The 14,028-nt window shown below is 52.1% G+C and overlaps 1 protein-coding gene across 2 annotated transcripts in view; it reads right to left on the reverse strand.

The window, feature by feature from the left end:
* The window catches only part of LOC123097659 (protein SUPPRESSOR OF QUENCHING 1, chloroplastic), a 30,752-nt gene extending 20,221 nt beyond the window's left edge, over positions 1–10,531 (reverse strand). For both annotated transcript variants that reach the window (XM_044519463.1, XM_044519462.1), the window contains exons 1-5: positions 10,049–10,531; positions 8,562–8,662; positions 8,419–8,475; positions 8,249–8,343; positions 7,808–7,907 (exon numbers count right to left, since the gene is read on the reverse strand). In XM_044519463.1, coding sequence (XP_044375398.1) covers positions 7,808–7,907; positions 8,249–8,343; positions 8,419–8,475; positions 8,562–8,662; positions 10,049–10,427 — 732 coding nt within the window. In that variant the 5' untranslated portion in view covers positions 10,428–10,531. The remainder of the gene's footprint in view (positions 1–7,807; positions 7,908–8,248; positions 8,344–8,418; positions 8,476–8,561; positions 8,663–10,048) is intronic.
* Between the last annotated feature and the right edge of the window lie 3,497 nt (positions 10,532–14,028).

Consider the following 14,028-nt stretch of genomic DNA (forward strand, 5'->3'; position numbering starts at 1 on the left):
GGAGATATTCGCCCAAACCTGAGACGGCACCTCCAAGGGCTGGAGCAGACCAGCCGGTCGTAGTGTCTCCGTCTTGTTGCGCTGGCATGTCTCACAAGACCGAACCCAGTCACGGACCAGGGCCCGATCCCTAGGGATGTAGAAGTCGGCGCGGAGACGATGGAGAGTTTTCTGCACACCCTCATGGCCCGCCGAGTGGGCGAGCAGCAGCACCTGGTGGCGGAGATCATCATGCGGCGGCACGAAGACCCGGCGCCCATGGAGGAGCGGGCCGTCGGTGAAGCGCCACGGCTCCTCCAACTCTCCCGCCGCCAGCTGCTGCGGAAGGAGGGCGTCAGCCGCGGTTGCCGTAGCCCGACTGAAAGGACATGCGGTGCCCCCATGTGTGGTTTTGGTAATTGATGACATTCTCTATGGACTAATGGTTGCATTGAGTTATATTTGAAGGATTTTTCCATAGGCATTGCTTGAAGTCCATGTGTTGGTTTCAAGGAGTTTATGGGTTGACCAAGGTGCTATTAAGGAATTATCCAAAGATTGGTCATATGAGTGTTGAGCTTATTGCAAGCATGTCTTGAAGAAGAAGATTGTGTGATCATTCATGTTTACCTTCAAGACATCATCCAAACGAAGAGAGTTGGAAAGATTCAAGGTTGATCAAGACTAAGTCAAGAGTGAATCAAGTTGATCAACTCACAAAGCGTAGAAGATGTATCGAGAGGGATCAAGTGATCCCATGGTATGGTAAGCATTGTCCATTGCACTTTGTGTACTAACCCATGGTCTATGTGAGAGTCTATGTGGGGTTAGGTACGTGTCCATGGGCTTGCGTCAAGAGGAAGATATCATACAACCCATGGAAAGGATGACATCAAGTGGTGATCGTCATCAAGATTGCCGTGTGCAAGTTCAAGTGGAGCATCACGAAGAGATCAAGTGCTTGAAGCTTGCCATCCATTGTGGTGTCAATGGACTTGTGAAGATGTGCCGAAGAGTGGCTCACCCATAGTGGAGTATGGGGAGCAATCATCTAGTCTCCATCGACCCAACGCAATCAAGAAAGGTGGTCCATCTTGAGGAGGACAAGATCGTCATCATCTAGCTCAAGTGGATCATGTGCAAGGCAAAGGTTTGCCCTTGATAGGTTTTCTATTTTACCGGTCTCATGGTGGTAGTTGGGAGACCGGGTTATAGGATCGATAGCCGTACTATCAAGGGGGGCTCCCAAGTGAGTAGGTTGATCGTATCGTTCGTCGAGAGCTCAAACCATTGCATCCTTGCATCATGTTTCTTGGTTGTTGTTTGGTTATCTTTGTGAGTCTTAAAGCTTATGGTCATCTTGATGACAAGCTTGAGTTCATCAAAAACGGAGTTTGCATGCGTCTTCTATGATGTTTTCAGTGTTGGAGGTTTTACCGGTCTTATCCGAGGAAGGGTTCTCACGATTTTCTTTTGGGCCTTTTCTCATTTGCTTCTTATTGATATTTCTATCAAGATTGTGTTAGCCCTTGTCGCTAGCTTTCCAACAAACTTGGTTTCGTCGAATTCGGAGTCCGTTTGCAGAAGTTGTGTCAGTTTTGGTAGTACCGCTTGGAGCGGTACTACCGCGACTACTTCCGTGGCTACTTCCGCTCGGGACCAAAAACTCGTCACAAGTCCAGCAGTGGTAGGCATGGATGTAATTTTTTAGTACCGCTCGCAAGCAGTAGTACCGCTACCCTTAGCAGTAGTACCGCTACCCCTAGCGGTAGTACCGTGAGGTCAAGCGGTAGTACCGCTCCTTGGAGCGGTAGTACCGCTCGATGCGGGCTGTGAGCATAACGGTTGGATATTTCCCCGCCTATAAAAGGGGTTCTTCTTCCCCAATGAACCTTATCCTTTGAGCTCGTGTTCTTCCCCCATTGTTGACCTTCTTCGAGCTTGCTAACTCTCAATCCCTCCAATGATTCTTGCTAGTTCTTGAGGGAAAAGAGAGAGGAGATCTAGATCCATGTTTCCACCAATCACTTTCTCCTCTAAGTGAGGGGAACCCCTTGGATCTAGATCTTGGAGTTCTTCGTGTTCTTCTTTCGTTCTTCCTCTCATTTTCCTCCCTAGCATTAGTTGCTTTGGTGGGATTTGGGAGAGAAGGACTTAGGCACTCCGTGTGCCCTTGCCATTGCATTTGGTGCATCGGTTTGAGTTCTCCACGGTGATACGTGGAAGTGAAGTTTGAGAAGCTTATTACTCTTGGGTGTTTGGGCACCCTAGAGCTTGTTCCTCTTGGGTGCCTTGGCGCCCTAGACGGTTTGGTGGTGTTCGGAGCTCAATCATTGTGGTGTAAAGCTTCGGGCAAGCGTCGGGGTCTCCAATTAGGTTGTGGAGATCGCCCCGAGCAATTTGACGGGTTCCGGTGACCGCCCCCAAGGGTTGCCAACGTGTACGGGTTCGGTGACCGCCCCCAAGGGTTGCCATTTGTACGGGTTCGGTGACCGCCCTCAAGGGTCCCTTAGTGGAATCACGGCATCTTGCATTGTGCGAGGGCGTGAGGAGATTACGGTGGCCCTAGTGGCTTCTTGGGGAGCATTGTGCCTCCACACCGCTCCAAACGGAGATTAGCATCCGCAAGGGTGTGAACTTCGGGATACATCGTCGTCTCCGCGTGCCTCGGTTATCTCTTACCCGAGCTCTTTACTTATGCACTTTACTTTGTGATAGCCATATTGTTTCTTGTCATATATCTTGCTATCACCTAGTAGTTTATCTTGCTTAGCATAAGTTGTTGGTGCACATAGGCGAGCCTAGTTGTTGTAGGTTTTGTGCTTGACAAATTAACCGCTAGGTTTATTCCGCATTTGTTCAAGCCTAAACCGTAATTATTTTAAAGCGCCTATTCACCCCCCTCTAGGCGACATCCTCGATCTTTCACCGGCGAATGTCGGTGAAGATGCCGAAGGTCGGCCCCGAGCGGATGCACAGTACAGCCCCCGCGGAGTCGACGGTGGCGGGGTCGGGGTCGGCGTCACGGCGTGACAAGGCGTCGGCCACGGTATTAAGACGACCCGGGCGATACTCGACGGAGAAGTCGAAGCCGAAGAGCTTGCTGATCCATTGGTGCTGCGGCACGGTCGAGAGCCTCTGGTCCAGCAAGAACTTGAGACTGTAGTGGTCCGTGCGAATCCGGAAGGACCGACCCCACAGATAGGGCCACCAGTGGCGCACCGCCTGCACCAAGCCAATGAGCTCCCGCTTGTACGCCGCGAGCTTAAGATGGCGCGGAGCGAAAGGCCGGCTGAAGAAGGCGAGAGGGCCATCGCCCTGATGAAGCACGGCGCCGAACCCGGCGCCCGAGGCGTCACAGTCCACCACGAACGGAAGGTCAAAGTCCGGCATCTGAAGAACGGGGCCCGTCGTGAGGGCCCCCTTGAGGGCCTCGAATGCCGCCGTCGCCTCGTCGTCCCATGCGAAGGCGTCGCGGCGCATCAAACGTGTGAGGGGCGCTGCAATGAGGCCGAACTCCCGGATAAACTTCCAGTAGTAGCCCGCGAGGCCGAGAAAACCGCGAAGAGCCCGCGGGGAGTGTGGCGTTGGCCAGGCTGCGACAGCCGCCACCTTGTCGGCATCCATAGCAACCCCGTCGGCCGAGATGACGTGGCCGAGGTAGGCGACTGAAGGCGTCCCGAACGAGCACTTCGAGCGCTTTGATGCGCCCGAAGCTCGTTGAAGACGATGGCGACGTGCTGGAGGTGCTCCGCCCACGAGGCATTGTAGATAAGAATGTCATCAAAGAAAACGAGCACAAACCGACGTAAGTAGGGACGGAGGACGTCGTTCATCAGGGCCTGGAAGGTTGCTGGTGCGTTGGCGAGGCCAAAGGGCATCACCAAGAACTCGAAGTGGCCGTGGTGAGTCCGGAACGCCGTCTTGGCGATGTCGTCCGGGTGCATGCGCACCTGGTGGTACCCCGACCGGAGATCGAGCTTGGTGAAGAAGCGCGCCCCATGGAGCTCGTCCAGGAGCTCATCGACCACCGGAATAGGAAACTTATCCTTGAGTGTGAGCGCATTAAGGGCGCGGTAGTCGATGCAGAAGCGCCACGTGCCATCCGACTTGCGGACGAGGAGGACCGGCACGGTGAAGGGCGACGTGGAGATCCGAATGATGCCTGCGGCGAGCATGAGTGCACACTGCCGCTCCAACTCGTCCTTCTGGAGCTGCGGATAGCGGTAAGGGCGAACCGCCACCGATGCGGAGCCCGGCAGGAGATGAATACGGTGATCATACACCCGGGCCGGTGGCAGGCCCTGTGGCTCGTCGAAGAGGTCATTGTGCTGTTTCAGGAGGTGATCCAGTAGGGGATGCTCGGCCTCAGAGGTGCCCGCAGCCAGCTGGAGCTACGGCGTCGCCGGGGCGGCGCCCCCAATGCCGTCCCACCGGATGCGGCGGCCCAGTCGCCAGAAGGTCATCGTCAGAGCGTCGAAGTCCCACAGGATGGGACCGAGGGTCCGAAGGAAGTCGACGCCAAGGATGAAGTCGAAGCAGCCCAAGTTAATGCCCGCACATGTGATAGAGAAGTGTTCGTCGCCGATGGTGATGGGGACGTCCCGGGCGAGTCCATGACACCGGAGACGATCACCGTTGGCCACCGTGACGCGAAGTTGCTCCCCGCCCGTCGGCTGAAGTGCTAAGCGCTGCATGGTAGCCTCGGGCAGGAAGTTATGGGTGGAGCCTGTGTCCACCAAGGCCACCAAGCGCTCGCCGTGGATCATCACCGGCAACAGCATGGTCCGCTCGTCGCGGATGCCCACGAGCGCGTGGAGAGAGACCACGAGGGCCGTCGCCGGGGAACCCAGGGGTCCGGTCTCAGCAGCCGCTGGGGGTGGCAGTGCGTCGGCCCCGTCGGACGAGGCGTCCTCCTCGATGTAGTCGACCGTCTCCAAGTAGAAGAGGCGCGGGCAGACATGGCTCGGCGTATAGGGCTCATCGCAGTTAAAGCAGAGGCCCTGGCGCCGCCGCTCCATCTGCTCCGCCGGAGAGAGACGACGGAAGGGTCGCGTCGTGGCTGGTGTAGTAGTCGCAGAAGCGGCCGGAGGTGGCCGGCCTGGCGCCGGGGGTGGGCGGGTGGCCTACCGGCCTCCTCGAGCCGGGGCGGCCGGTAGCATGGCCTGGGCGCGAGCCTTGAAGCGCGGGCGTAATACATGGCTGTCTGGAGATCCTGAGGGCCGCGAAGCTCCACGTCCACGCGGATGTGATCCGGAAGGCCACCGACAAAGAGGTCGGCCCGCTGCTGCGCCGTCACACCTGACGCATGGCATGCCAGGGCCTGGAAGCGGTCGGCGAAGTCCTGCACCGTGGAGGTGAAGGGAAGGCGGCCGAGCTCCGCCAGTCGGCTCCCGCGCACCGAAGGCCCAAAGCGAAGGAGGCAAAGCTCGCGGAAGCTCTCCCAAGGGGGCATGGCGCCCTCGTCCTGCTCGAGGGCGTAATACCAGGTCTGTGCCGCGCCGCGGAGATGGTACGAGGCGAGCCAGGTCCGCTCCGAGGCGAGGGTGCGCTGCCCGCGAAAGAACTGGTCGCACTGGTTGAGCCAGTTGAGGGGGTCCTCCGTGCCGTCATAGGTGGCGAAGTCGATCTTGGCAAACCGCGGCGGTGTCTGGGTCGGAGCGCCGTGTCGAGATGGCTCGGATGTGCGGAGTAGCAAGGCGGGTGGCGCCTGGTCGGAGTACTCCGGGTAGGGACCCGCGAAGCCGGATGGCCCGGCGAACTGCGGAAACGGGGTCGGCTGCTCCGGCGTCGTGGTGTAGACCGGCGAAGGCGAAGACCCAGCCGCCCAAGCTGGTAGTGGCGACGGGGATGGCGGAAACCGGACTTGGTGTATTGGAAGGCCGGCCGGCGAGGGTGCCCCCGAGCTGGGCAGGGGCAGCACCGGTGGGTGCAGCGGCAGCGGGGGGGCTGGACAGGGCCGGTGGGTGCCGGGGACGGTGGCGGCTGCAGGTGCCAGAGGGGCGCCGTCGAGGGCGGCGGCGGCTGGTGGTGGCCCGCTGGGTGCCCCGCCTGGGACGGCAACAGCGGGGGCCCGCCGCCTGCGGGTGCGCCCGGGAACGGCCACGGCGCTGGGTGGCCGTAGGTGGCGATCGGTGCAGCCGGCAGGGGGCCGTATGCTCCTGCCATGTACTGGTGGTACTGGTTCATGTGGAGACCTTGGATGGCCGTCACGAGATGCTGCAGCGTGCTGGTCATCTGTTCCAGCGTGAAGACAGCGGCTGGTGGCGGCACGGAGGTGACTGAGGCTGGCGGCGTGGGGGAGCCCGCGGTCGTGACCTGCTCCGACAGCATGGGGACCCCGGCGGAGGTCATCAGGGCAGTGGCCAGCGGAGCAGTGGACATCGGGGCGGTGGTGCCGCCGGGCAGCATGGGCGTGGGGGATGATGACGACATGATTGCAACCTTGTCTCTGGATACCAAATTGGTAGAACCAGGGGTCCTACCGGACCTGCTCCGAAGGTTGTAGGGGAAGGATGGAGTGGGACGGGGCGATGATCGGGCGCGCCGGCGGCTGGGCGCCGTCGCGTCGGAGGGAGATGGCGGCGGCGGCTAGGGTTAGAGGCGGCTAGGGTTCCGGCTCCTCTGGGAGCCGGGCAATAGGGATAATAATATTCTTATTGCTTAATCTGAAAAAGAGTCTTACAGCATATATTTATAACCTAGATAACTTGCACGCGAATTAACCTAAGATAACTTGTGGGCTAAGATTGCCCGGTGGGCCTTCTACGGCCATAAGCCAGGCCGGTCATAACAAAAACTATCCTAACCTAAGACCAAAACAAGAGAACAAAAATTATCAAATCCTGCTAAGTGTGCCAGGGGGTCTTGTATGCAATGGCAGGAGGCAAAGCCCCTTAGCCCTGGCCAGGGAACAGAACTGTCAAATACTGCGATACTAATGCTAAAAATAGAAGCATATTCAGCCTTCCCCAGTTCATACAATAAATAGAGCAGCTCGTAGTGATGAAACTCTCCACATAAGAGTGAAAACCAAGTGGTGGAACAGCATTCAACATTAGATTTAACCCCTTCTGCCTTGCCTTCGGGCATGTACCAACTAAACATCCCAGTTATCATTCGTCACATCCAATTACCCAAAACTATCCACACTTAAGCCACAGAAGTATATAATTATGGCCACAAATAGTGAATTGCCTGATGATGATTCAAGCGGACACTTAGGAATTGCTATGTGATGTACATGGACGACTTTGTACTATTAAACTATAACTTCTCTTTGTTATCTAAAAATACAAAAAAGCTACGGAACAACAAAACTAGGGCGTTAGCAGTGGCGAATCTAGCATGACAATGGAGGGTAGGCTTAAAACATCAAGTTCCTAAGCCTAATTAGCAAATGCATTGCAATTGTTGCATGTAAAACACCAGAATATACTTGTCAAGTGAAGTGGTTAGCTGAAATAGGATTTTGGAGGGTAGGCTTAAGCCTATTGACCCCCCCCCCCCCTCCTAGCAGAATCGCCACTGGGCGTTAGGGAGGGAAAAGGAGGATTAGAAGCAAAAGTAAATATGATTGTAGCATTCTGCTCCTGTGTTTTTGATCTAGGATATCCATATACCAAGAGGTTTATTTATGAACTCCATAGAAATCCATCTACTGACAAATCTCCATGTAAGCAGCAATGGATATAGATCAGCATGGTTGCAGATTTACCAAAGTCACTCGATTGAACCCAGCATGTATATATTTTCCACAGCCAGAAGACCACAATTTTTTTTAACGCGTCATAAAAGGGTTGTGCATGTGATTTGCAAGATAAATTACCTCATTCGTGTCAACACCTAAGTTCTTAGATGCTGCAAGGAATATGTCTGGAGCAGGCTTTAAATTTTCAAAAGCATCAGCGGAAACAATAGCATCAAATCTGAAATTTGGAAAAGGTTCATCAACACCAAGTAGCAAATGTAGGAAAGGATAAAATAGCCTTGGTCATACTTGCTGCAGACTATGATTTACACTTTCCAAATTAAATGAAGCTCTAAAGTGGTAAAGCAATTGATGCATTAACCAATAAAGAAATTGAAATCATGAAATTCTAGGATGCAAGGAAAATTTTGAAAATTTATAGGCTCAGCTCTACTGAGGCAGTACAACATAGTAGCAACAAAAAGTTCAGTGTCATTGCTCTAATACAATTATGAGATTCAAAACTCGATAGAAGTTTATGAACATGGTCTTGGAATTCAAATAAAAGGAGACACTTACAGTGATACAGGCAAACCAGCAGCCGCCAGATTTGCATCAACCTTAACCCTATCAGCGCTAGATGCAACAGCGACCTTCAGACCTGCGTTTTTGCACTATACTGACAAAGCAATAATCACTTCCTAAAACCATTAGGCTAACACAAATCTGAATTCAAGCACTGCAAATACCTCCATGATGAGTTCCAGAGCCCCTGGGAACCCAATTCCAGAATTTGGTTTAGCATACTGCAGAAAAAAACATAATATTTTAGCATGGTGCAATCAAACTGAAATGGAGAATAGACGAAAAAGATTGCACAGCAAATTTAAACCTTGTCAAGGTATATCTCAAAAAAGCGCTTCTTGGCGCTTTCAGTACTAAAATCTTTCACTCCTTTCACCCTGGCAACACCTCCAAGGAAATTGGCCTCACCTAAATCATTTTTATCCACATTGGAAGCAAGCAAAAAAGATGAAGCTGATAATAACTCATTTATTGTACAACTCAGATCATGCAAAAAAGTAACGAGAGAATAAAATGTACACAATTAAATGCTTGATAATTGGTATCATGTCCACCAATGCAGGGATAGGTGAAACATTTAGGACCCTGATAAGTGCCACACGTGTGGCACGAACACATGGCAACTCCGAACGTTTTTTATGGCAAGTTTAGTGACGCAAGGATGGCAACTTTAATTGTCAAGCATGGCAACTTCTTTTCGGATGGCAAGTTTCAGTTTTTTTGGGGGGGTTGTTTTTTCTTTTCGGATGGCAACTTTAGTTGTAAAAAAACATCAGGGCCGAAGTGCTTCGTGCCACACGTGTGGCACTTATCATTGGGGAACATTTATGCTTATAGCTAGACATAACATACTCCTATGAGTACTCTGATGCAACAGTACCTTTTTAGTTCATTAAATGATTATACGGGCACTGACAGAATCTTATTGTTTTAAAACTAGTAGAAAAACAATTTGCGAGGGATTATGGTTACTGCCAAATAAGCATATAACAAATTAGTAAAAAGCTGATAAATCACTTCCACATTGGAAACAAAAAAAAACTGACAACAATTCCTTTATTGCACGACTCAGATCATGCAAAAAAGTAACGAGAGAAGAAAAGGTACGTGATTAAATGTTTGATACTCCCTCCGTCCAGGTGTGTTGGGTGCCTAAGAGAATCTAGAATTCCCAAGAGTGAAAGGCACAATCTAATATCATGTGCTCCAATGCACGGATAGGTAAAACATTTATGCTTATAGCTAGAGATAACATACTCTCATGAGTATTTGATGCGACGGTACTTTTTTGGTTCAGTAAATGGCTATCTGGGCAGTGACAGAATGTTATTGTATTAAACTAGAAAACTAATCTGTGAGGGATTATGGTTACTGTCAAATAAGCATATAATCAATTACTGGTCAATGAAATTACCAAGGAATCGCAATGATCCATGGTCTGAGCATACAGACTACCAACTTACACAAATTAGAAAACTTAAGAAGCACAGAACTTGGTTCGAGCATACTGTTCAATTACTCTGCTGCCGAAGTGGTGTACAATGTACTATCAAGCCAACTAGTACAGATACACAGGAAAAAACAATACAGTAGGTCATTAGGTCATAGTTTAAAAGCAATATTTTTAGGTCATAATGTGCATACAATATTTGTAGTTCAGATTACACGCAACCTAATAACGTAGGGGGCGCAGAAATTTAAGGTAAACGAGCATATAGGATGGGATGGTCGTTAGAAATCGCGCGAACTGCATTTCCGATCTGACAGTACTAGTAGCACAGAGAGATAAGTCACCTGTGCCCGTGAAGGGGATGAAGTCATCCACGGTGACGTCGACGCCCATCTCGGCGAAGACGTCCACGGCGGCGCAGCGCGACGGCTCCTCGCTGTTGCAGAGCACGCCGTCCATGTCGAATAGCACGGCCGAGACCTTCCCCCATGCCCCCGGCACCGCCTCGGTCTCCGACGAGGAAGGCGCTGGGGCGGAGGCGGAGGCGGCGACGACGGGACGTCGCCCCCGGCGAGGGAGTTGCGGGGTGGCGGCGGCGGTGGCCCGAGATAGGGCTTTCGGTAGAAGTATAGGGCGGAGCGGTGGCGCCGGGGAGGCGAGCGGGTAGTGCCGAGAGGTGAGGAGGCGGTGGAAGCTTCTAGAAGGCACGATTTGCCGCGCCATGGTAGCCGTCGGGGACCGCGAGCTCGGGAGTAGTGGGAGGCAGGGACAGTTTATGTGGCGGGGCGGCCACGGTGCACGAGCGGGTGGATATCTGGTCCTAAACGTGGTCGTCCTTTGCTGCGGTCTCTGCTTGGCCGGTGCGACCTTATCTTGGCATGATCCACACAAAATGGAAGAGGGAAAATTAGGCGGGAGAAACCAAAACAAGGGTAGCAAACCCCAGGCGGAGGAATTTGTGAGCAGACGAGATCTTTTTATCGAAAAAGCCTTTCCCCGGGTTTTATAAATAAAGCAAATTACCAAGACCACAAAGTACCGTATAAGTTCACACATGCATACACCCAGATCGCACGACAAATAGTACAGAAGATGCAGCTGAGGGCACAGCTCAACATGCCCTGAAAGAACAAAAAAAAAACAGTGGCAAGGCCACGAAGATGCTAATCTGGCTCAGGTGATGGCGGAGGAAGCGGCGGCGCCAAGCGAAGAGCCATCGCATGAAGATCAGCAATGATGATGTTGATGGCGCGTCGTTGAGGCGGCTAAGCGGCCGCTAAAGCTGCAAATAGCCACACATTTTGAACACTGCGTCAGTAGCACGTCGAAGAGAAACACGCTGGATCACTAGCTTATTCCGAACCGTCCAAAGCATCCAAGTAAGGACCCAATAGTCAGCCACCTAATGGGGCGACTCGCTGGGGACGAGGCTTGGATCTCGACAAAGAGGTCACAGAAGTTGGTGTTACACCAACGACCACCGACCACCTCGCGCAGGCAACTCCAGAGAAACTGGCGGAGACGCACAAGAAGAAAATGTGATCTGAGTCTTCTTCGGTCCCACAGAGAGGACACATCCCATCTCCCCGGACATTTCGTTTTAACACCTCAACACCGGAGGGGACATGCCCGCGGATCCATTGCCACAAGAAGATTCTAATCTTCAGAGGGAGTCTGATCGACCGGATCGTCTCCGGGGGCTCCGGCCCAAGGGTGGCAGCGATGGCCCGGTATAAAGACCTCGTGGAGAATCTATCCGAGGGCTCTAGGTGCCAGGATAGGCGATCGTGCGCTGTCTCCAGGTGCGGCTCGTGGAGCGCAACGGCATCCATGAGCTCGTGCCAGGCGGATTGCTCCGGGGGCCCAAAAGGGCGTCGAAACGCGAGACGCCCTAAGTCAATAGGGGTCGTCTCAACTGAGACCAGAGGGTCGACCGCGATGGATAACAGGTCTGGGGGGCGGGCCGCGAAGGGGGAATCGCCAGCCCACCTATCGAACCGGAATAAGGTGGTCATTCCGGATCCCACCGAAATGGAGGTCCTGATGCGGAGAAGAAGCAGCAGTTGGATGATGGACTGCTAGAACTGGGAGCCCCCAGACTGCTGATAGAAAGCGAGGGGCTGGCCACGCAGGTATTTATTCTGGATAATGTGGAGCCACAGGCCGCCGTCCCCATTGGCAGTACGCCAGAGCCAGCGCGTCAGGAGCGCAATGTTCATCCGTTTTGGAGGACATGATGCGGAGGCCGCCCTTGTCCTGCGGCTTGCAGATTTCGGTCCACCGCACCATGTGGTATTTCTGCTTATCACCCTCGCTAGCCCAGAAGAAGCGAGTCTGGACCGTGCCGGTCTCATGGTGAAGCGTCTCGGACGGGCTGTAGAAGCTCATGATGAACAGGAGGAGGCTGGATAGGCAGGAGTTAATGAGGATCGTCTGACCTGCCTTAGACAACCATCGTCCCTACCATGGCTCAATACGATGATGGAGTTTGAGAACCAAGGCCTCAAGTCAGCGGCGAAGAGCCATGAGTCCCTAATGGGAATCCCCAACTAGGTAGTGGGGAAGGAGCCGAGCTGACAATTAAGTCGGTTGGCAATAGTCCGGCTCTTAGTGGCGGAATAGCCCATTACCATCACCTCGCTCTTATCAAAAATGATCTTGAGGCCTGACATCTCCTGGAAGCAGAGCGGGAGAAATTTGACATTCGTGATATCCTCCATGGTGCCCTCGACCATAATGATGGTGTCATCGGCGTACTGGAGAAGGGAAACACCATTTCCGCCCACCAAGTGTGGAACTAGACCTCGGTGTGTCTCGCGGCCTTCGCCTTGTCGAGGATGGTAGCCAAAGCATCAACCACCATGTTGAAGAGGAACGGAGAGAAATGGTCACCCTGACTAACCCCACATAGGGTGGGGAAGCAAGGACCGATCTCGCCATTGATGTTGACCGCGATCTGACCGGAGGAGACCACCTGCATGACCCGGGTAACCCAGCGGTCATCAAACCCCTTCTGGAGCAGGAATTCCCAAAGGAATGTCCAACTGACCGTGTCATAGGCTTTGTGGAAGTCGATTTTTAGGAAGACGGACTTCTGGTGTTTCGTACGGACCTCATGAAGTACTTCATGAAAGACTAGGACCGCATCCAGGATATACACATCTGCACACGTATCCGGATGGCCCCTCACATATCGTGCCCGACATCCACATATCTCAAATCCATGCTCGTCAATCATGCACGTAAATGTTGCACGTAAATAACAAATGTTGGTACCAAAAATACATAGTGTGTACATAAAAATTATTTGAAGTGCACAACTCAAACATCAGCTCTTTGGTTTCCATTGTGGGTCCACATATGCTCCACAAGATCACTAAGTAGCTGTGCGTGCACATGATGATCTCGAAGATTCTGATGCACCTGTAGAAAGTTCATAAGCTGAGCTGCATCTTGATCTTCCGGGATTTGAACTTGTTCTCCAGGCGTGTCAAAATCATTGGTTTGGGCAACACCATCACCCTCATCCTCGACAATCATATTGTGCAAGATAACACAACATGTCATGAGCTGCCGCAAAGTTTCTGATTCCCACATCATTGCAGTTCCACGAACAATTCCCCAACGAGCTTGAAGTACTTTGAATGCCCTCTCCACATCCTTTCTAATTGTTTCTTGCATTATTGCAAAGTGTCTTTCTTTGTTACCGTGTAGTTCGGATATGGACGTCACAAACGTCGTCCACTGATGATAGATGACATCGGCAAAATAGTAACCCATGTCGTACTCATGATCATTGACAATGTAGTTGCACGGCGGCGATTCCCCATTATAAAGCCTCTTGAACAAGGGAGATCGTTCAAGCACGTTGATGTCATTATGAGAACCCGACATTTCAAAGAAAGCATGCCAAATCCACAAGTCATGTGATGTCACTTCTTCTAGTATGATGATGGCCTCTTTAGTGTGACCTTAATACATTCCCCGCAAATCTTTGGGGCAATTCTTTCATTGGTAATGCATGCAATCAATCAGTGGCGAAGCTTGGAATAAAAAGCTGGGCATGCCAGACTAAAGAAGAGCATTTTTTTAAGCTTGACTGATACGCATTAGTATACGGTATAAGATTACAAGATAGGAGTTTTCTACTGTCCTTGTTTCCTTGCCACTAAGTGTTACTTTTGGATTGCATGAACTTGCTCAGGACAAGAGTTATACAACTTTTTTCCTGGGTACTACTAACTACTAAGCCATATGCGTATGCTGGTGTAGTATATAATCTATAATACCTAAATAATTCATCTCCACTACTATATTTTTCTTG

Source organism: Triticum aestivum, chromosome 4D (assembly GCF_018294505.1).
Source record: "Triticum aestivum cultivar Chinese Spring chromosome 4D, IWGSC CS RefSeq v2.1, whole genome shotgun sequence".
NCBI classification, from domain to species: domain Eukaryota; kingdom Viridiplantae; phylum Streptophyta; class Magnoliopsida; order Poales; family Poaceae; genus Triticum; species Triticum aestivum.